At 48.2% G+C, this 22,802-nt stretch overlaps 1 protein-coding gene across 2 annotated transcripts; it reads right to left on the bottom strand.

The window, feature by feature from the left end:
- Nucleotides 1-764: 764 nt before the first annotated feature.
- On the bottom strand, nt 765-22,652 carry LOC109077469 (probable ubiquitin carboxyl-terminal hydrolase FAF-X). 2 transcript variants are annotated; one of them, XM_042759019.1, is made up of 45 exons: nt 22,498-22,652; nt 20,069-20,328; nt 19,062-19,207; nt 18,898-18,977; nt 18,694-18,806; nt 18,385-18,603; nt 16,906-17,021; nt 16,579-16,830; nt 16,359-16,497; nt 15,976-16,128; nt 15,447-15,551; nt 15,139-15,345; nt 14,922-15,058; nt 14,710-14,843; nt 14,548-14,635; nt 14,132-14,474; nt 13,692-13,787; nt 13,400-13,611; nt 12,689-12,929; nt 12,455-12,604; nt 11,938-12,058; nt 11,728-11,858; nt 11,337-11,615; nt 11,128-11,253; nt 10,902-11,039; nt 10,662-10,828; nt 9,952-10,060; nt 9,728-9,874; nt 9,493-9,639; nt 9,202-9,409; nt 8,849-9,069; nt 8,583-8,701; nt 7,847-8,020; nt 7,212-7,353; nt 6,384-7,143; nt 6,130-6,253; nt 5,562-5,787; nt 4,579-4,708; nt 4,310-4,495; nt 4,011-4,231; nt 3,831-3,919; nt 3,600-3,756; nt 2,935-3,147; nt 2,450-2,545; nt 765-2,067 (listed from the first exon to the last, which is right to left on the bottom strand). In XM_042759019.1, the coding sequence occupies exons 2-45, from the start codon at nt 20,168-20,170 to the stop codon at nt 1,930-1,932; spliced, it is 7,602 nt and encodes a 2,533-aa protein (XP_042614953.1). In that variant the 5' UTR covers nt 20,171-20,328; nt 22,498-22,652; the 3' UTR covers nt 765-1,929. The 2 variants fall into 2 exon arrangements, with proteins under 2 accessions (XP_042614953.1, XP_042614954.1); XM_042759020.1 differs by lacking the exon at nt 12,455-12,604.
- Between the last annotated feature and the right edge of the window lie 150 nt (nt 22,653-22,802).

Genomic DNA, 22,802 nt, shown 5'->3' with positions numbered 1-22,802 from the left:
TCCGAATCATAATCTTGATACTAACCCTACAGCAGTCAGTGTCTCCAGAACAGAGCCGAGGCTCCTCAGACACACGGTCTCAGTGATCTAACCTTCGCAGTGTGATGCTGTTTCTGTTATTTTGGTCAAAAACAGAAAGATGCTGCATTAAAGTTGCTGCTCCATAACTGAAATGTCAGAGAACACAGTGTTTAAACTATGAGCAATAACTCAGGTGTTTTGAGCAGATGTGGGGCAGTGTATCAGACAGACACATAATTCAAATACCATTTATTTTTGACCTTTAAAGTATAATTTTACAGTGTGCTGGGTTTGTACAGTGCTCGAAGGCCAATCGAGGAATATTATCCATGCATGTTTCACAAAAAGAGCTTTAGAATTCAAACAAAATTAAACCTGAAAGAGCAAAGATTACGAACAATAGCTGTGTAGTTGTGATTGGAGTTTTGGAGGAATGAGTATTTAGAGATTGTGTCTGTCACAGAGGACCTGTAGTGCTAGTAAAGATGGTTTAACCCCTCAACTACCCATCCGATCCGTCCGGATCTAGTCCAGGGCCGCTCAGTCTTTGTCAGGATGTCTGCAGATGTTTCAGGACAACCTTCAGCAGATCCATGTGGAGCTCTGACCGTCTGCTGAATAAACTCTATCAGGACACAATGATTGAACGAGCACGAGCGGGGCTGAGTGTTTCTGCGTGCATTAGGTATTTACAAAATGTACCTTCTAATAGAAACCATCGGAAAGCTAATAAAAAGTAAAACTAGCGTGTAAATGTTTATTGTTTCAGTGGTGCAGCGCTTCTGTTATTACACGTCAGCACAGGAAAAGAAAGACTTCTTCAAGTGAAAACTTCACATGACTAAAGCAGCTCCTGAATGCAACGGTCGGCAAAACCAGGGCTCTCTGTAGAGTGAATATCCTCTTAAAAATAACAACACAAGGACAAGAACTTTTCATTCAAACGCTCAAACTCTTTCTTCTCAAATTCAACAAAACCTCTATCAAAGAAAACAGCAAAATAGAATATGCTGGGCTCCGACTTCCCTCGCCGGGATTTTGGTATTTAGACAAAAGAGCCACACTTTATAAATCCAGTAGAGCTGATGAATGCATCCTGATGACCTCCCGCAGATCTCCCCGGATACAGAGCAGTGCGGCCGTGCCTGCATTTTCATTGGACAGGGACGGAGGAAGTGGGAGGAGCCAAGAGGCAGACTCAGAACTAGGGCAACTGAAATACCATTCAATGGTGGCAAAACAAGACAAGTTATTACACTTTCCAGCCCGCTGACAATACAAATGAAACATGGACTCGAGTGCCAGAGAGGCTTTAGTCTGTGGAGTAAATCTGCGGCCGCTATCTCACCGGCTGCTAATGAGGGTGGACGAGTGACGCCAGCTGCAGTGGTGTTAAAAACCCTAACAGAAGATCACAGCACACTCCTAACAGACCGAAGGCGTCCTGACGAGTGAAGAAAAGCTAGACAAATAAGCGCAGAAAGATTTCAATGCCTTCTAAATCAGTAGAGTTGATGTCACGAAGATGTAATGTTTGTCTGCTTCGGTACTGACGCAGCAAACTCATCCTCACATACGACGACGAAGCCTCGGGTTTCCCTTCATTCGGCTGCTGTGGTACTTTTAGATGATGATGATGATGATGGAACTGGAGAGGGTCCAAAGGGTTAGATATTTGCACACTATATACACCATCACCATTCCTGATCCGTCCGAGAGCTGTACCAGGCAGTGTGGACACCCCCGTCCGCTCCAGGTTCATCATCAGGCAGATCTAGTATGAGAAGAGAGGCGTCAGTGCTGCAGGAATTGGGTGGCATCGAGTAAGTTATGAGAGGGGAGCGTCTCCGCTCCTGGAGACTGTGGCACAGCGGTCCTGGAAACGAGCGGGACGTGGTCACAAGGCTGCTACTCTTTAGTCTGGACTGGAGGGACCTCATCGGTTCCCTCCCAGCTCTCTTGAGGCCTCTGCGGGGGTCGCTGCGGGTTGTTCATGTGCTGGGCGGCTGGGCCGGTGTAGGGCTGAGCGTGAGGCTGGTTATTAGGCTGCAGAGAGAGAGAACAATACGAGTGAGATCTTGGTTTGAACTGGTTTGAACTGATGTGGCATAAAACACACATATGTACATGCAAACCGGTTTGAATTCTGTCAGAACAGTCCTCTGGTTTGCAGACGTGAGAGTGTGAAAGAGGAGGAAAGAGCAGCAGGAAATACATCTGCGTTCCAACCACCAATCCATATTTTGACCTTTTCTCTTCTTCCCATTGTTGGTGTTAAATGGTTTGATCTCATAACTGATGAATCCAGCCCGGCAATAATGGGGTGTAATATTATGCACTAACAAGAAACAGTGCACGACCTTCTGTGCTGTGTTTGATATGCACTGCCTTCTAACTCGTGTATAAAGGACTAGCGTGTGGACGTCACCTGCTGGAACTGCGTCGCTGGAGGATGAGGATAGAGCGCAGTGTCCTCCGGCGGTGACGAGTCGTGCTCATCAGGTGCTTCCTGATCATCTGGCTCCTGAACAAACAAACAAACAAACGTGTTGATCTAGTAGAGCGATTCCCAGGACATGCAGGATGCTGTGGATAAAAGTGTGTTCCTGTGGCTCAGTGGTAGAGCATTGCATTAGCAGCGCAAAAGGTTGTGGGTTCGATTCCCAGGGAACACATGATAGGTTAAAAAAAAAAGGTTAAAAAAGTTAGTTTGAATGAATTGTATGTAGGTTGTGTTTGATGAATGATTGTTTGTAAATGTGTCTGGTCAGTCAGTTTAATTTATGTGTTTGTTCTTTAGCTGTTAAGCAATTAATGTAGATGTTAGCACTTTAGCGTAACCTCAGCATATTAGCAACTAAACTCTTAGCCTAATGCTTATTAAGAATCTTGTATATTATTAGAGTCGTTCACCTCTTCAGGACAGAGCTCGCAGGCCTTGGCCAGGGTCATGCGGGCGCTGTGAGAGCGCTCCAGGAAGTATCCGTTGGACGTCTCGTTGCTCTGGACCGGAGGAGACCAGTTGTTGTAGCTGTACTGAGGGTTTCCAGTGTAGGGCCTCCTCTCCAGCTCATCACCCAGCCACTCCACCGCCCACGTCCACTTCCTCTTCAGATCCCCATTACTCTGCCACACAAAACCAACACAAGCAAAGATTTGTTGTTTCCCAACAACAGGAGAGAAAAGCATAACAGTGTTAATTGTTACTTTTAAAAACATTCACTGTCCCACGAACATAGACCGATCCTCCCGACTCTACCTGAAGAGCCTTTATAGATGACTGGCTCAAACTCAGCTGTTCGTGCTTCCCTGGGTTCAGTCACTACTCTAACTCGATCACTCCTGCAATCTTCAGCTCCAACCCCAATCAAACACACCTCAACCAGCTAATCACGGTGTTCATGGCTACCTGATTACAGGCAGGTGTGGCCTAATGGTTAGAAAGTCAGACTTGTAACTCTAAGGTCACGGGTTCGAGTCTCAGATTGTCGGCGGGGGGAGTGAATGACCAGTGCTCTCTTCCACCCTCAATACCACGACTGAGGAGGACAACACACGAACCCCAACGTCAGCCTCACCTGCAGGATCTGATGAGCCACAGAGCAGTTGGAGAAGAGGGCCACCATGCATTTAATGCACTGATAGGCCCGTTTCTGATAATGGTTCTTGGAGCGCTGGATGGTGTCAAAGAGCCCGTCTCGGTCATCGGGAATGCCCTTCAAAACATTGTGAATCCTAAAAAGAGAACCGATATGAGGACACTTGCTCTTCGACATTCAGATGCTCTGATCACACAGATCTGGACTCACCTGTGCGTCTGCCACGAGTCCTCGATCAGGAGGATCTGCAGCAGGAGATCCAGGTACGGCCTCAGCTCATAGGTGTAGGAATACGCCACCTGACACCACAAGGACATTCACAGTGAGCGGCCATCAGGAAACACAGAACAGACTGTAAAGGCTCAGACTGAGCGCTCATCACTGACTGACCTGCCAGAGCAGCTCGCTGAGGACCGTGGAGGAGAACTGAGGGTTCTCCCAGCAGCAGAAGCGCAGCAGCTTCACCGTCTCCTCAGAGCTGCTGCAGTCCTCGATGATCTTCTTCACGTAGCTGGTGCGCACAAACAGGATTTCAGCCACCAGCTGCTGCAGGGGCATGATGGGAGCCGTGAGGCTGGGGTCACCATACGGATTGGCCAGAGGTGGGTTACCTGTCAGAGAAGAAAGAGCTGTGAACCTGAGAGCCTTCGTGTGACACGTGAAAGGACAGCAGCAGAGTGAACACTCACCGTTAATAGAGGACTGCATGCGTGGCGTCACGTCGCAGCAGCGCACCAGCTGCGAGACCACCGCGTAGAGTTTGCCGAGCTCGGCGTACTGATACTTGATGGGAGGCCCGGGACCCTCGTCCAGCGCCACCAGCATGAACGTGGCAGGAACGCTCAGCTTCAGCAGCTGCGTCTTTTCTGCCAGACCTGCAGCACACAGACGGGGATCATTATGACAGTCTACATTAGGATAGATCTGTTTAGGCTTATGGGTATTTTTTGGCACTTACCCAGATTGGCGTACATGACGAAGAGGTTGAAGTACTGCTGGAGGTGACGGCCGTGTTCGGACACTTCTCTTCTCAGTAAGTTCAGCACTGACCGCAACAGATGGTCACTCAGGGTCACACTGTCACAGGCCTGCTCACAAATCACAGCAAAACAAGTTCTGTCTCAGGTTTAAAGGTGACCTTTTATGCAAAAATAACTTTTATATGGTTGTGTGGCCACAGTGTGTGAAAACAACCAGCATATAATGGTACAAATCCACCCACTCATTTCTTTATAATCCCAATAAATCATAAACAGTCTCTCCGAACGAGCGGTTCCAGATTTCTCACTATAATGACATCATACTCGGGGAAAGCACCGCCCATTTGTGATGCTCTCTGCACTATTAGCATAGACCCGCCCCGAGCGAGAAGCAGCAGTCCGTCATTACTGTTTTCTTGCTGTAGCTGCTGGAGAGGTCAGAGCCAAAGGGACATTACAAGTGTGTTTCAGGACCAAACTCATAAAGTGATAGCACACAAAAGACCAGCTATGTCTTTGTTATTGTACAGTCAGATTGCGTGAGATTGTCCTGTTTTGCCGAAGCATGAGGTCTTGAAGCTCCGCCCTCTTTTGAAAAGGGAGGCGGGAGCACCAGCTCATTTGCATTTAAAGGGGCAAACACAAAAACAGCACATTTTTGCTCATACTCTAAAAGTGCCAACTCAACAAGCTATAAGAAAAAATTTTCTGTGTGGTATTTTGAGCTTAAACTTCACACACACACTCTGGGGACAGCAGAGACTTATTTTACATCTTGTACAAAGGGGCGTGATAGGTCACCTTTAAAAGGCCGGTAACTCCATTTTACCCTGCAAGCAGTCCCCTAAATGCTTTCAGTCTAAAATTATGTGAAGCACACTGAGGTTCAGCTGAATTACAGGTTGAGGAATATGGGACACTGTCAGATCTGGAGGTTATATAGCAGTTATTCGTCCCTCACCTGTGTGGACGAGCCGGGCGAGGTGACCGGAGCAGGGCAGGGTCCGTCCTGCAGGGAGAAGTGTGCGATAAACACGATCAGTTTGGCAAAAGCTCCGCGCACCTCCGCACTCGGACACTCCAGCAGGTACTCGGAGAAGCGTGTGGGGAAGGCAAACAGGACGTTGTGTGCAAACCAGCTTCGGACGTTCTTGCTGTGACGCAACAGAATGCACAGAGCATCATACCTGAAAGAAAAACAGGTCCAGTCCGTGACGAGGAGACGAGTCAATCACTTAAATGAAAGTAGATCAGGTCAATTACGTGGAGACGAGTCGAGTTTTTCTGCTCTTCTGTCTCTTCAAAACAATATAGTTTGGATAGACCAAACCAGTTTTGTTGGGCCGCATGGTTTCTCATTCAGTTGTGTTTAATGTTGGTTGAGAAAATGACCAGCGTGAGCTGGAATAAGTCAAAGGGTGGCACTTCAGTCATTTAGTAATTCCCTTACTTTACTATTATTCTAAAATGAGTAGATATGTCCACATCTAGTTCAGTGTATCAGGAGCAGCGACACAGTAAACACTCACCAGTCTCCAGCAGGGCCTCGGACGACTTTCTTTGTGTGGAATCCGGTGCTGAACAGAAATCTAGCAGCAAGCTGTATACTAATCATCGCTATTTCTTCAGCTTCTGGTAAAAGATGATCTTGACCTAGAAAGACCAGAGAAGAGGTGAATCTTAACACAAAACACCAGCAGAAGGCGTTTACGGATTGCTGGACCGTCCTGCTGCTGCTTTACATGCATCTGTAGCTGCAGTGAGGGTTCGAAACACCACTCACCTGGAGGAGGGTTCAGGTAGACGCTGTTGCAGGTCAGCAGTTTCTTCACGAACTGGAAGTACTCGAGGCTGTACTGCATGCGGCTGTGCATGAACTGCACGTTCTGTTTGCGAACGCTGGCCTCGATGGTCAAGGGCATCTTAGGCTGGTTCGTCCGGGGCGCGAGCGTCAGCTCGGAGATGTACTTCAGCAGCTCTCCGTCGCCCCCTGCTGCGTCCATGCGCTCGTAGAACAGGATGTAGGCGTTCCACCAGCGCTTCTGCCGCCGGTACGACATGCGCTTCATCATGTGGTCGAACACCTCGCCCATGTACTCTCCACCGAAGCACTGGTTCTTCATCTCCTCGTCATCCTCCATCTTACACTCCGTCACGTCACCGTCGTCAAACTTGTACCAGCGGTCCTTCTGTCCGTCGCTGCTGTTCCCGTGCCGCTGCATGACATACGAGTAATAATGTCCGCCGCTGGCCTGCCGCGAGTGCACCAGCACACCCACGAGCCGGTAGCGCGAGCTGTCGTTCGGATCCGACTCCTCCGGCGAGCTCTCGGCGATGACCTGGCTCTCCGGCAGAACCTCGGCACCCTCCAGCTTCGCCACGCCTGCCACCGTGTAGGGCTCCATGTCCAGCTCACGAGGGAACTCGAAGTAATCGTTGAACTTGATGGCGCACTCGCGCTCCCAGTCGTAGTCGAAGCGCTTCAGCTGGATGGCCAGCACCGGCGGGAGCTTCCTGATGAGGAGACGCTTCACTGTGTCCACCTGAACACAAGCAGAGCTCACCAATCTGCACAGCTCCAATCAGACACGATTCAGGGAACACGTCTCACCTTTTTGTTGCACTTCTCACAGTGGTAGGCATTGGCTCCTTCCAGAAGATCCCCTTTGACGTACTGTTCTAAAGAGTCCAGGAGGTTTTGGTGGTTCCTGATGTCAACATTCAGTGTTGTGAAGGACTCTTCACACTCATACCTACGAACACACACACACACACACACACACACACACACACACACAGATTAGGATTGTGACTGTGATGAAATAAAAAATTTTAGGCCTATAGCATGGTGTATTTTTTTTACCTACACTAAAAAAAAAAAAAAATGAAAATCAGCAAACACTGTGGGACCAGATAAATAAGAAACAATGTTTATTAGCAAAATGAATAAGAAAGTTGGAGGCATGGCATACGCCTTGATTAATTACAAAAAAACTTCCAAAACTTGCAAAAGTCCAGGCTTTTTTAGGCTTTTATCCCCAAACAGGCTCTTTTGCATTTCGTTTCGTAACGATGAATGAAATCTGACTCCAGCTGCTGATCTGTGATGCGACTGAGCAGCCGTGTTCAGTTTTTCATTGTAGTGTCTGTTCTTTAACTGAACAAAATTATTTTTATTACTATAAAAGTAGCCGGTGTTGTGGCTTAATCCACATCCTCCGAATGACTGACTCGTCTTTCTCTCACCTGTGAGGACAACCCTGACAGATCTTCTGGTCTGCAAACGAGCCGCCCAGGATCCTGCTGAGCATGCTGGGATGTCCGAGGGCTTTCAGTGCTTCGTCCAGACTGTCCACCAGGGAATTGAAGAACTCCAGCGCGTCGTGCTGCTCTCTCAGATTGACCGGTTCTCCCCATAACCTGCGGGAACGGTTCACACGCAGTCTTACTTCACATGGAGTTAAAGTGCACCGTGTCATTTCTGAGCCACTAGCATCTCCAGACAGAGTGACAAAAACTAATTATTTCCCCAATGTCCAATAGTCTACTGGTCTTCATTTTAAATATAAATGACCTTGACTTTTGAGATTTTTTTAAAAAGCATTTTCCTCGTATTATTTCTGAACATATGATATGTATAAGACGCAGTTGTAGTTTCTTTTCTGCAAAGATATTTAACAAGTATTTGTTTAACATTACATCATGTGTGTTGCATTCGGAATAGAAATGTCTTTAGAGGATTATTAAAGAAAAAAGTTTCTTGAATAATGTTGTAGTTACATTTTCAAGTAGACTAGTTAAAAACCGTAAAAATCGAGAATGGGTCAAACGAGATTTTTTTCCGCATCGCCCTTATGTCCGGTGGTTCAAACAACTCTGGAAAACATCAGTGTTTTTCACTTGCAGTGGTCTCTGGATATTCATTTATACACACAATCTGATTGGCTGTGGCTGAAGTACATGCATTCACGTCTGACTGTACCTGAACTGTTTCCAGAAGCCTCTGGGCACGTAGTACTGCAGACGGGACGCGGCGAGGTGACCGAAGATGACCTGCAGATGCCGCAGCACTCCGATGTTGTACTCCTTACGGTCCTCGGCCTTATTGAGAGAGGGCTTGTCATCAAACTGCTGATGATAACTGAACACATCATCCCTGGGCTCCACAACTCTGCAGCACAATGACGTTCATTCAGACGCGTTCAAACCGACTTCAGTACGGTCGAGTGACACGTGCGCACTTTTTACCTCGTTGTCCTGCTTTTCGTCTCCGGACATGTCGTCGTCGATGTCGCTGCCGGTGCCTTCGATGGCCAGGATGCCGTTGCGGATGGGCGGGATCATGTAGAGCTGCTGGATCACGGAGTTCATGTAGCACGTGGCCCCTGCGTTCTTCAGACCCACGAAGCCTTTGGTCGGGCCGGGGCCCACCGGAGGCAGATACTCCCACTCTGTAAGCGCCTCGCAACCTGAGACCAGACGCAGGAGTTTAAAACACATTACGAGCCTCTTGTTCAGGAAACAGGAGCACAGCAATGCATTTCTGGAAAAGATGCATTCGATTCAGCCGTATGTTTATGTGAAATGCAGTGAGTCAGTACCTAGATAGTACATGTCTGTGAGCGTGTCCACGATCTGTTTGAGGTTCCGCACGCAGCCGACAGAGAGCGCCACCAGCAGCTCGAAGCCGGCGTTTACAGACGCAGGACTGCTGCACACCGGTGTGGCCTGCTCCGCCGGGAACTCGCCGCTCTTCACGAACTGCAGATACACGTTAGACGCCGGGAAGATGAAGTCATCTATCAGCTCCTGTGAGAGACAGATACACATGAAGTGCACTTCACTTTCACAACATATCTGTACAAACACAAATCAGAGCACAGGCCGGTCACCTTTATCAGATTAGCGCCTCCTTTCTCACAGCCGATGTAGAACTTTTTCTCCGGGGTCTGAAAGGCCAGCAGCTCTTTGGTGACCCCCAGGTGACCCTCTAGAATGGTCTCTTCCACACCCGTCTCTCCGGTCCTCTTCACCTCATCCTGAACGTCCATGAAACCAGAGGAAAGAGAATTAAAGCGATGGCTCGTGCTGTTCCTGGTGCGTGGAGCGGAGGCGCGGTGGACTCACCCGGATCCTCTTGAGCCAGTCGATCTCGTTGTTGAGCAGCACCTCGGCGTTGGGGAGGTTTATGTTGCTGTTGAAGGCGTAGTTGAGTAAGTGGCGTAAGAGCGTGAAGTAATCACCAGCGTGCTTCGCTCTTTCCTTCGCCGTACTCTGAAAGAGCAGTGAACAGTTATCACACGACTGGCGTCTAGATCACTCAGACGTGAGCGCTGTGATGCTGTACTCACTCCCAGAACCGTGAAGAGGAGGGTGATGAAGAACAGGAGGGGTCTGTGTCCCATACAGCACCTGGTGGCCATGAGGAAGAACTGCTCCTGTGCCATCTGACGCACAGCTCTGAACAGAAGCACAAAGAGCTAAAGACAGGTTCTTAAACGACTTCACAGTGTCTTTTCTCATGTGTAGCGCTGGATGTCATGATAAACAGCCTCAGCACTAGTGCAGGTAAACGCTCTTCATTAAAGCACAAATCATTTAAATGATCCGTCACCTCTGATGTTTGGGATTTTAATGTGTAAATACGAGATACAAATAACTAAATTCCAATTAATTTTTTTTTCAACCAGGTGTCTATCAGCGCATTTTAACTTCTTAAGACAAGAATTTCTGCCTTTGTTCCCTTTCTCTGGTGCATCCCTAACACTAACTCATGCCAGTGATCATGTAAAACTAGTAAACTCTCACTAGGGCACCAGGAAGGGAACTGTTCATATGGAGCAAAACCCACCTACAGGAACTACATCACTAATACAGCAGAACTTCAGATGATGGCTCTAACACATACACTTACACTAAATACCTTCAGCAGCTCACTGGGCTATTAGGGGTCCACTCTAAGTACATTTACTGTAAAGGTGTTTTATATTCAATTTCCAAACGGAGTGGACAGCGTCTCTGTGGGAGTCAGCAGAAGTGCACTGCTCCTGTAAGTACGTACTTGCTCTGGCAGTGTAGCAGCAGGTCGATGATGAACGTCTGCCAGACTTTCTCTTTGCTGAGCGTGTCGAGGGCCGTAGGGAGCACAGCGAAACACAAGGTCATGACCTCCAGCGCCTCACAGCACACCTGCTCGTCTTCAGCGTCCGGCTCGTTACCTGCGTTAGTCTGCAGAACCACAGATGCACGCTTACACGAGGAATAAACACTGCTGGACAGCGCTGATGAACCAAGAACATACCTTCTGGTAGATCTGACTGATCTCTTCGTTGGAGCTGAACACCAGATGCACCATCCCACAACCGGAAGCCCAAACGATCTTCTGCACGGCGCGGATCACACAGATATCCGGGATGTACTTTGAGGCCTGGAAGAAGTTCTGCACAACGAAGTAAACCAACAAAGACATGAAGACCAGAGTGAAGTAGGACTCATACTGCGACTGTAAAGAGGTAAAGGTCAGGAACCTCGTCAGAGATCTGCTGGGCCAGCCGGACGGACACGTTGCGCAGCATGCACTCGGAGGCAGGATTGGGAATACTCTGGAGAGCGTTCTGTAGCACCAGAGCCTGCTCATGGGTCGCCTGATTTATCTGGAAGACAAACACAAAGTCAGATCACCATGAGGAAAACAATGAAGTCTCAGGTCTGTCAGAACGTGAGAAGTGTGGCGCACTGGAGACGCGGGGTTGGTTCCCTCCACCAGCGGCTGGCAGGCCTCCGCCACGGCCTTCACGTGTCCGAACCCGATGGCAGTGAGCAGGAGCTTGGCGATCTTCAGGGCGTTCAGGTAAGCGCCGCGCCGCGTCTCCATGTCCGCATTGGGAAGGAAGTTGTTCCTCGTGAGCATGCCCAGAACCAGAGGCAGACCGCCGCTCTTCAGGAAGTTGTACTGGAAGTCACTGGCGTCGTCTCCCAGCGTCCCACTGGCTGGCATCAGCAGGGCATACACCACCTGACACCACACAAAACAAAGATTTGCTCCAAAACCCTGTGAGCTGATCTGCTGTCAAGCGATAATTACATTTCCAGGTGCAGAAGCGTGACGGAGCGCCGTGTGAAGATACCTCCGTGAGGTAGAGCACTTGAGAAGCGGACGGGCCAAAGAAGCGTGAATCCAGAGAGGGGCTCAGACTGTTCTCTCCCAGCTTAGCGTGATCCAAACAGATCGCCCGCAGGTTCTCCACTGTAGTGTTATCTGTGAACACAAGCAGCACATTTCAGCCACCCTCAGCCAGACGGTGTTACAGCGAGATCATTCTGGTGTGTGCTGGGACCTGGAGGCATGAGCTTCATGAGCACTCGAGCTCCGTCTCGCAGTAACGGCATGTTCAGGGTGCAGCCCAGATCAGCGATCTGCCACAGGAAGGAGATGTAGCGCAGATGCAGCGACATGATCTGAGGACAGGAGAAAACCTCAACAAACACGCTGACAGATTATTCTTAGGGACCTATGAAATTCTGTTTTTTTTTATTTTTTTATTATATTTTCTCCATTTTTTTTTTCTGGACTCTTTCTTTAATGGTTAAATTCCATTTTATCAATCAAAAGTGTGTCTAATGTCTAATTAATTAAAATCATGAAACGTATACAATTTAACACCAATTTATTAAAAGTTTAACAAAAATTACATGATTAGGGCCCTATAAAATGTTTTATTTTTTCTCAGCTGTTTATGCATGTCTAATTATTTGAATGCATAAAAATTATTTTTTACAATAGCCTATGAAATATTGTTTTCCCCTCAGAAATTTTGGTTTTGTATTTAAAGTTTTCACACTCATGGCTCTCACCACTCCTGGCAGGCAGCTCTCCACCTCGGGGTTGGGCCCGTCGCTGTAGTGGTTTGTGTGGTTGGGGGGCGAGCCGGTGGACGAGTCGGACGAGCTGTCGGGGCTGGAGGGCATGTTGGAGCTGACCTGCGTGAGCTTCGCTGTGATGAGCTACAGAGAGAGTCAGTCCAGAGTTTCAGTAGCTCATCTCTGGACAAACATAGATATACACACACAGACATCTGTAAAGCTCACAGTTTTATCTTTGAGGTTGAGCTGTCCAATCAGCCGGCGGTCATCAGCGGGGTCCACGATCTCTCCTCCGATGAACAGCTCCACTTTGGTGTGTGTGCTGTTGGCTTTGATGCGAGCGAGGATGCAGCGGCGGACCGAGCCGATGGTGTCGTTGGTGTGGGACCAGATGTCCAGGTCGTCCACCTGCCGGCCCTGATTGGGAAACCTCACCACCAGAGTGATGTGCTTCCCCCGGAACGCCCTGGAGACCAGACAGACAACACCAGACGGCCGTTCACACCTTCGTTTGGCTTCCTACTGCATGTGTTCAAGTCTGCATGAAATATAAATTCACCTCATGTGTTTTCTAAATGCATGTTATAGATCACATGGTGAAGAATTCATCTGTGCATGTTTCATTTTTAAAAAACGTTTAAAAAAACTGGATCTTCCAGTGAAATCCATCTTCCAGTGGATCATTCTGTTCTCATAAACCCCGCCCCTGCAAGCTCACGCTCATCTGCATACACATCTCATCATCCAATCAACAATAGATGCACAGTACCAAGCCCCACCCAACATTATCAACAATCTGTTACATTCAGATGTGTCACAATACGGAAGAAAAGATCTGCCTCTACTTCTGTTCAACTTCAGACTCTTCACCCTGAGCTGTGCGCCGGACTCGATCAGCAGAACTACAGGAAGGTCTGGTGTAACTGCAGCAGGCACCTGGACATGGGCAGGATGGTCCTCTCCTCGTGGTAGTCGCTGTCACACTCGGTGATGTACTCTCGGAGCACCGTCAGAACGCGCACCATGCGTATGGCCTCCTGTCTGGCGCAGTTAATGCTGTCCTTGTCTCCGTCCAGCACACACAGCGTGTCATACGAGGCCTTGAGCCGGTCGAAGCACGACTGGATGAAGTCCTCATGGATCTCCACCTGTCAGTGATAGCAGCGGCGGATCAGACGTGATTTAGCGGCGTGTGAGCGGCTGGCGTCGGCGAGGAACACCGGCTCACCTGATTCACCTGCAGCTTCGGTCCCAGGTTGGTGTATATTTCTTTCAGCAGGTCTATCGCTCGAGTGGCGATGTCATCACTGCCTTGAATCACGACCTGTGGAGCAGAGACCAGATGAATTTACTGAATAACAAGATCTTGATGAGCAGCGTTCACATAGCGGCTAAATACAAATGCGGCTATTGTACAGAAAAACACTGAATTCAGTTATTCACAACCCAGCTAATGACTGAAAACCAGGCAGTGACAGATTATATCAGTTCATGAATGTACTTGAATCACAGTTTTAAATTAAAATATGAGCAAACATTACAATTAGACATGTTTATACACCAATATGCCAATTATAACAGTTAGGAGATAAAAATGATCCGAGTGCAAGACGGAGCAGCTGATGAACCGCTCGCATGGACACACTTTAATTAATTCAGATGTGTTACCCTCCAGAGGTAGTCGAGGCCGATCAGCTCCAGGTCGTCCATCATGTAGGCCCTGCGTTTGGCCACCAGCTTGCCCTCTCTGCAGTTCACAGCCTTGAAGAAGCGCTCGAAGCACTTCATGCCGTTCTCCGTGAGCAGCGTGGGGTCCAGCTGAAGCACGTTGTTCTCAAAAAAGTCCTTGTTGATGTCGGGGTCCAGATCCGGCTCGTCACCCATGAGCTTGGAGTACCACTTAAAGCAGGCCTCGCGGTCGCACAGGAAGACGGCGTTCTCCGCCAGACACTTCCAGATCTGCTTGGCCTGAGGAGCACAAAGCCACAGCTGGCCGTCCTTCAGCAGAAACCTGGACACGGTCACAAACGTTAGAAACTCCTCTGTGTGTGTGTGTCTGTATATAAGACAAAGACATCACTGACCTCAGGAAATTGAGTCTCTCCTGCACTTCCTGTACGTGGCTGTACCGGCTTCCTGCTCGAACCGTCTGAGGATCAAACACTGGATGCTCTGTGCCAAAGAATTACAACGAAAGTTGGCTTTCATTCACACTGAAACTGGAAGTAAAGCGAGAGGACACACACCTCTGGAGAAGTGCCTCATGTAGTCCATGTACGCAGACAGGTTCTCTGCCACCAGCGTGACCAGCGCGTGATTGTGCTGCAGCTGGTTGATCAGATCGTGACGGTAGAAGACGTGTGGACTCCTCTGCGTCTGACTGCATGAGAAACAGCTGACAATCACACACCGCCGACAGACAGGACGGCATCACGAAGACACCTGCTCCACGACTCACCTGAGGTTCTGAGGAGCTTCTCCAAACAAGCTGCAGATCTCTCTGATCTGCTTCAGTGCTGGAATCACCCACTTATCATTGGTGCGGAGCTCCTCGATGAAGCGGTCGATCCACTGCATCTTCTGCGCGTCACGGTCCTGAAAGGAAACGGAGCGGTGAGTGGCGGCACACAGGTGCATGATGGGTAGAGATGTTGCATGTAAACTCAGGGTCAGACCTGCGAGCAGCTGTAGTCCAGGATCTTGATGTGGGCGCTCAAAGCCTGGTCCATGATGTCGACGGGGACGTCGTCGCTGTGTGCCAGGTTCCACAGCAGGTTGAGCACTTTGTGAGCCATCACTCCGTCCTTATCGTCCTCCGCCAGCCTGCGGATCAACTCCAGAAGCTTCTCCCGCTGCTTCTTACCAGCGTTCGTCCAACTGGCCTGCATCAGAGACGAGAATCAAGCCGGTTATCACAGCATCCTCTCTCAACAACACACACTTCAACAAAAGTAGTACTAAGTGTGTGACAGCAGCTGCTCACCTTGAAGCAGTCGAACAGATGATCGAGCTGCTCCGGGGAAAAATCCCACGCCAGCTTGGCCAACAGATCGTGGACGTTCTTGACGATCGCTTCGTGTTTACCAGCCTGAGAGAACACGACACAGTAGATAATTTACCTACTCTTCAACAGACTGCAGACTGAAAGCAATCAAAAGTAAATCCAAATTAAACTGTTATGCATGTGCTGCTTTCTGTTCTGGAACCAGGACACTATTCCACCAGGGACAGTTTTCCCAGCAGTAACAACACTCACTGCACTAACATCTGTCTGAGAGAGTACTGTAGCGTTCTTTACTGTACAACAATTAAAACAATGCAATGTCAGAAAACAGACGTAAACTGTGTGCTCTATATGTTCTACGAAGATCAGTGAAAAAGGCCTACAAGAGAAGATACGTAAAGAAATGCTGAAAGTCTGGCTTCGTTCAGAGGTTAGCTGTAGTCAGGTGACACACTACTGATGACGGTAGTAAAGTTAGTGATGTCATTCGTGTGCTGCAGTGATGCACCTGAGCCGCCCAGATGCTGTCCAGGTCCTGCAGGGTCAGAGCTTTCTCTTTAATGACGAAGCGCAGGATCTTCTCCAGCTTCTCCACGTACTGCGGCTGGTGAAGACTGTCTCTCAGAACGATGGACAGAATGTTGTTCTGCTGAATCCATTCCTGAACACAAACAACATCATGAACATTTCCTGCAGCAGCACACGACTGAGTACAGGAAGTGTCTAACACACACACACACACACACACACACACACTTCAGTTAAATCTACTGGTATATATATGACACAGTTGAACTGCGTTTGTCTTTCTCTTTGAGCCGTACATCAGGAACTTCATGCTGTGTTTCCAGGTCATATTGATTATTATATTGAGTATTTTAGTGCTCTTACAGCCATTCGCTCAGCGGTCAGCCACTCCTCTTCCTCTGGGTTTCCGTGCCGGTGCGTGTAATACGACACGCTCGAGATCACCTTGTTGACTTCATTCAGCGCATTCATTTTCCCATTAAATGAAGAAATCTGCAACAGCCTGTAAAGCAGACGAGACGAGGTCAGATCAACGTCATAACCAGCAACTCAACAAGCTTTTAAACCAGGAATGACGGCTTACCTAAGAATCATTTTTAACCTGAAGATTTCCAGGTTCTTGACGGTTTCCTCCTGACCAGGAACTCTAGACGCCAGGTTCTTCAAGGACTTTATGATCATGGACAGAGCATCGTTCTTGGCCTCGTTCTTGGCCTCCTTCTTCAGCTCCTCGTCTGTGAGGTTCTCCAGAAACTGTGGGACCATCTCGATTATGGGTAAGAAAAACTTCTTCACCGTGTGCAAAGTCAAGAACTCGTAGCACTGGCCGAAGGGTCTGGAAGACAAATGGAGAAACGATGAGACTCTGTGGAACATGCACACAGACACCAGTGAGATGTAATGGACGTACTTGATGAGAGCTGCGATGATCTGCACGTTGAGAGCCTGGCCGCTCATGAAGCGATCGTGCAGAATCTGGAACCCGTTCAACGTCCCGAACTTATTGATGAGGTCCACCAGCCAACCCTGAACCAGAAACACAGATGACGAGGTCACGACTAAACCACACCACACCAAACACACTGCCCCGGTCAAATATTATTGAGTCGTCTTCTTTTAAATATTAGCTTCTTTAACAAGATTACACCACTAACTGTCCTGGCAGCAATTTCATCACAAATTTACAAAACAGAAACAAACTAAGAACACTTAAAACAATCACATATCATCGAGTCATCTTTCATCTGCCGAATAACTGTTTTAAAATGATCCAAAGACAGCACATTTTGTCATTTCAGTTTCGAATGAGACGGAGCTGCACACATAAAAGCCTTCTTATCCAGTTCAGTTCGGATCAAAGAGAGTATAACAATTTTGAGAACGAAGGAAATATTTCTCAACATTTTTCGGTTGTATAAGACAACAAGGATGGAGGCAACATCCCTAAGACAGTTTTATAAATGATTAAATACCAGTGCATCGTTCTTCTGATAGACACAGAAGGCCAAGCTACTCTGTTATACAAAGCAGAATGATTTGAAGGTTTACAGTCTGATATGAATCTTAGAGCGCCATGATAAACAGCATCTAAAGTAGAAAGAAGACATGATGGCGCAAACTGATACACTAATTCACCATAATCACGCACTACAGATAAAAAAGTAGCAGAAACTACTTCTTTCTTTCTTGCATTAAATGAAAAAAAAAAACTTGTTCCTAAAGTAAAACCCAAGCTTAATTTTTAAGTTTTTCTTCAGTGTAGTAACATGAGAGCTTAAATCGCTGTGCATCGTCAACAATGATGCCAAAATGTAATCTTTTACTAATTCAATCACATTTCCCTGTAAGGCTGAAGAGAAATTTAATCATTTTCAATAAATTTCTTTGAACCTAAAAATAACACATATTTGGTTTTATCAGCATTCAAGACAAGTTTTAAATTGTAAAGCCGTGACTGAATCGAAAGCGGACTGAAGCTTATACAGGGCTTGTTATACAGGCACTACGATACATGTCAGAATCATCTGCATAAAAATTTTAATTGGCATCCTGATTGTCATAATCGAGACTGCTTATATGAATCATAAATAAAAGGGGCCCCAGAACAGATCCTTGGGGAACACCTTTGGCAACCTCCAATGATTCAGATCATTTACCTTCAGCCTGTACACATTGAGTTCTTCCACAAATCATTTTTAAACCATTTGCATGTACATGTACATTCTGAAGGTAAATTATCTGACCGTGCCGGTGTTTGTGGAATATTAAATTTTTAACTAGTGACAAAACAGAACAGAGACTGATACACTCAATAACTGCTCTGTGTTTGCTAACTGCACTAAAAGTGTGGCTTCATCACATTCAGTTGCGATCAGAAGCAGTGTTGTACCTTTGGAGAGCGCGGGTCGGGCGGCCGGGCGAACAGCTCATCATCCGCGAGCTGCGCTCCCGCAGGGACACTCTCAGACGGACGCGTGCCGTTGTAAATGTGGAACTTGCAGTGCGGGTTAGTCGCCATGGCCAGCAGTTCAAGCAGAGGGAACCAATCCTGAGCCAGCTTGACCACGCAGAGCTCGATCAGACGGTGGGTGTTACTGATGATGCACCTCTGGAACGAGACGAGAGCAACAGATCAACATCAGGGACAGCAGGGGAGATGTTTGAACTGTCCAATCAGACTCCTGCGCATCAGACTCACATGGATTTCAAACTTCCAGCCGCTCACAGCCTCATCTGTCAGGATTTTGGTGAACGAGATCGTCAGGCCATCGCGGAAAAACCTCTGACACGCCTCACACCTCACGTCGAGCCCTGCACAACACGACAAACCACAGAAAACAGAATGACTCCACCTGAACATGACATCTCATCCACATTCGATTCATCACCCGTGACATCTGACCTTTTTTACTGAGATCTATAGCAGCCTCCAGCAGGACCTCCAGCTCTCCTTTGGGCAGGACCGGAACCACCCAGCGCGGCCTGAACCACAGGAAACCACATTAAACCACATTAACCCCAAACAGAGAGAAAACAACACAATCTGAGATCGACGCTGCTGCTGACCGGTTGATCATGTCGTCCAGCTTGGCCAGGTCAGGGTGGGGGAAGGCAGGCTCCTCCTCTTCCTGTGGGGGCGGGGCTTCTCCCTGCCCCGGTTCCTCTGGCGGACTGATGGGTGACGTCTCATTGGAGGAGTTAGTTGAGGGCGCCTAAACACACAACAGCACCACATCGTCAACAACAGAAAGTAGTTATTCATGCAGTTTATTGATATTTTTTGGTTAAAGTGCATATTGCAGGTTAGCGACCCAGTGAGGCTTCTTGGATTCGTTTGTGTGAGAAAATTTTACTTCTGCATCTGAAAAGCGCCAAAACTGGAAGTGACGTAACGAGAGGGAGTGGGGTCAGTTTAAACAATGGGAAAACAATGGATGGCAATGACAGTTCTGATGACGAGGAGACTGTAAATGTTTATTCATACTCGTATAACGGACCACAGCCGTACAATTATGAGCCTGCTATGTGGCCAAGAGAGCCGGGACAGTCCAGAATTATTCTAATAATAATTAAAGTCTATCTGTGCCTCAAGTAGTGTATTTAGAAGCATATGTTAAAGAAAATCTAGTTCCTACATTATTTTTCTATACTGGGTCTCTAACCTGCGATATGCAGATTAATACAGACCGGATCAGTGGGTCCAGTTAATAACTACTGATGAGAATTAGTTGGGTGCTTGACTAACTGTTCAACAACTGCTAGCTGATTAGTGTGTACGCTGACTAATGAATCGCTTTAAGAGCTTCTCACAAACATTTCAGCATGTTGTACTTCAATGCATTAAAACTATATAATAATAACCTTAATAACAACACTACTGACTTTACAGCAGAATCTGAACTAATTTCTGTATTGTGTAAAGCGCTACACAAATAAACATCACTTGACTTGACTCTATTAGTCCAGAAACATTTGTTTCTGTAGCGCTTTACACAATACAGAAACTAGTTCTGTAATAAGAGTAATAAGCTCTTCGGGTGAGCTGTGGTCTCCTCAGGGCTTCTCTCTCACACCTGGTTCTGGGGCAGCAGAGTCTGGGTCTGGTTCTGGCCGTCCGGCGCTTGACTCTGGCTCTCGTTGCCCCCCACGGGCGAGCTGCGGGTGGTGGCAGTCATGCTCGATGTGGGGCAGATCTTTGCAATCTTGTCTGTTTATGTGGAGGAAGCCGGGTGAGAATGTACTGCCCGGGCGGCAGCGGGGCGTTTCCAGCGGCTGAGGGAGCGAGATCGAAGCACCTGGAGCTCAGGCCGGACCGCAGAGACCATCGCATTACCTGCAAGACACACAGAAACACAGCGAGTCAGAGAACAGCTGAGCGTTCGGACACGGGTTCGACTTTAACCAGCTGTGACTGTGCAGATCAGGTGCCGCTGCTAACTTTAACCGGTGAAGACCAGCTGCTGTCGTCCGTCCAAACACACACGAGCGGTCAGGACGAGACTCACATAAAAACACACCAGACGTGTTCGTTCGGTCTGTGGTCATCATCAGACGCGTGTTCACCGTGTGTCTGTCCTGCAGCTCTACTGCCACTCAGATCTATTTAAGGACCGTGTGTTAGTCTAGTGTGTGTGTGTGTGTGTGAGTGAGAGAGAGAGAGAGAGAGAGAGAGAGAGAGAGAGAGAGAGAGAGAGAGAGAGAGAGAGAGAGAGAGAGAGAGAGAGTGAGAGAGAGTGTGTGTGTGTGTGTGTGTGTGTGAGAGAGAGAGAGAGTGTGTGTGTGTGTGTGTGTGAGAGAGAGAGAGAGTGTGTGTGTGTGTGAGAGAGAGAGAGAGAGAGAGAGAGAGTGTGTGTGTGTGTGAGAGAGGGGCGAGGGAGGCGGAGAGAGCGAGAGAGGAGGAGGGGGAGGAGAGAGTGAGTGGAGAGAGAGACGAGAGGAGAGGGAGGGTGAGTGGGTGTGTGTGTGTGTGTGTGTGTGAGAGAGAGAGAGAGAGAGAGAGAGAGAGAGAGAGAGAGAGAGAGAGAGAGAGAGTGTGTGTGTTGTTGTGTGAGTGTGAGAGAGAGAGAGAGAGAGAGAGAGAGAGAGAGAGAGAGAGAGAGAGAGAGAGAGAGAGAGAGTGTGTGTGTGTGTGAGAGAGAGAGAGAGAGAGAGAGAGAGAGAGAGTGTGTGTGTGTGTGTGAGAGAGAAAGAAAGAGAGAGTGTGTGTGTGTCACTGCACTTCTAAGAAACACATGTCGTCACTAATATAGAGAAACATTAATGAAGGCTCATAAACGCTGCAGCGGAACATGAGTGCAGAACTAAACGGATATAACACAGTTGACCAGGATAGAGTCATCACTGCACACTGAGAGTCCTGAAGCACATCTGCTTGTGTTTGCCACGCCTCAGCGCATTCAGGAAGTGAGAAGAACACAACATCCTGTCACACAGGTGTCTTTGATGAGAAACACTACAGCAAATAAAAACAAAACAATCGAAGAGTAAATAAAGCTGCAGGTATCAGACAGTATCAGATTCTCGTTCTTCAGCTCAGCACCAATCACACCCTCAGCTGTCAGAAATCACCGTCCAATCAAATCAAGACTTCATTATGTAACATCTCAAACACTGAAGGCTCTCAGACACTGGCACACACATGTAACATGTAACCCTGCAGTCAGCTTGGATCCAAACACCGTCATGAACACACACACGATCTCGACAGCGCTTTAACACGAAGCACAGTCTGATGACATTCAGCTGTTTCCTCTCATCACACTCACACCTCTGAGACAGACAGAGTTCCGACGTGCCCTCATTTCAGCGACAGTCGCAGTAAACACCTGCGTTATCAGCGGTTTGATGAAAATAGCCACTTTGATGCCCAGAGGCCGGGTTCCGACACTAGCATTAGCACCGCGCTCCGCTCGCGTCCCGCACACACACACACACACCCGCACGGGAGAGTTTCACGCCGATTATAGAGTGAATCTGTCCCTGTGTTCCTGAGGCCTGTTAGCCTCGGTGCTAAGCGCTGCCCCTCAGTGACGCCCGCAGCCTCGCCGCGGACAGCGCTCAGAACAGGCCGCGGGTGTCCGGAGCGTCAGCAGCCATTTTTCTCCGCAAACAAACACAAACCGGCTTCAGACGCACGAATGAACGCGTCAGACGCGCGCGTCTCTCGGTCCGTCTCGCGCGCTTGCGGTGTCAGTCCGGCGCTTAACAAAGAGAAACAGACGGGCTCCGCACAAACCTCTCACCGACAGCCGGGAGTTCTCCGCCTTCACGGGCTCGTCTGCTCGTCTCGGGTGTTTTTCCTGCGTCACCAGCCGCCCCCCCCCACACGCGACACCCGTCCAGCCTCGGTCCGTCGCACCACTGACTACACAGCTCTGAATAACCCGGTTAACGGACAGCAGAGGGACGATCTTACCGCGCGGCGGGTGTTTAGTTGTTCTGTAACGCCCGTGTCATGTTTAACTATCTGCGGGTGCGTCTCAGAACCTAGTGTGTTACCTACCTAGCCAGCACTACTGAGACATCACAGAGTTGTGTGTGAATATTTATCAGACGGTTGATCAGTCGGTAAACGTGTGGAAGGCTGAGATCCGTGTTGTTTTTGTTGTTGTTCCAGCAGGAGGCGACAGCGCGCCAAAGACCCGGAAGACAATGACGTCACCGTCCTGTCAGATCACGTGCTCAAATGAGAACGTCACCTTTGAACTAGGTTTTTTTTTTTTTTTTTTTTTAAATAATTAGATTAAATTGGTTCATGTTGCCATAATAAAACCAGAATTGATAAACACGCACTTTGCATTTAATATA

This window comes from Cyprinus carpio, chromosome A6 (genome assembly GCF_018340385.1).
Source record: "Cyprinus carpio isolate SPL01 chromosome A6, ASM1834038v1, whole genome shotgun sequence".
Classification (NCBI taxonomy): Eukaryota; Metazoa; Chordata; class Actinopteri; order Cypriniformes; family Cyprinidae; genus Cyprinus; species Cyprinus carpio.
This window is presented reverse-complemented; position numbering and strand designations above follow the sequence as displayed.

Coding starts and splice junctions, on each gene's coding strand:
- LOC109077469 (XM_042759019.1), bottom strand. CDS start 20,170: ATGACTGCCACCACCCGCAGCTCGCCCGTGGGGGGCAACGAGAGCCAG. Junction 16,498..16,578: donor AGGTTAAAAATGATTCTTAG/GTAAGCCGTCAT, acceptor TCTGCTTTACAG/GCTGTTGCAGATTTCTTCAT. Junction 4,496..4,578: donor CGTCATGTACGCCAATCTGG/GTAAGTGCCAAA, acceptor TGTGTGCTGCAG/GTCTGGCAGAAAAGACGCAG.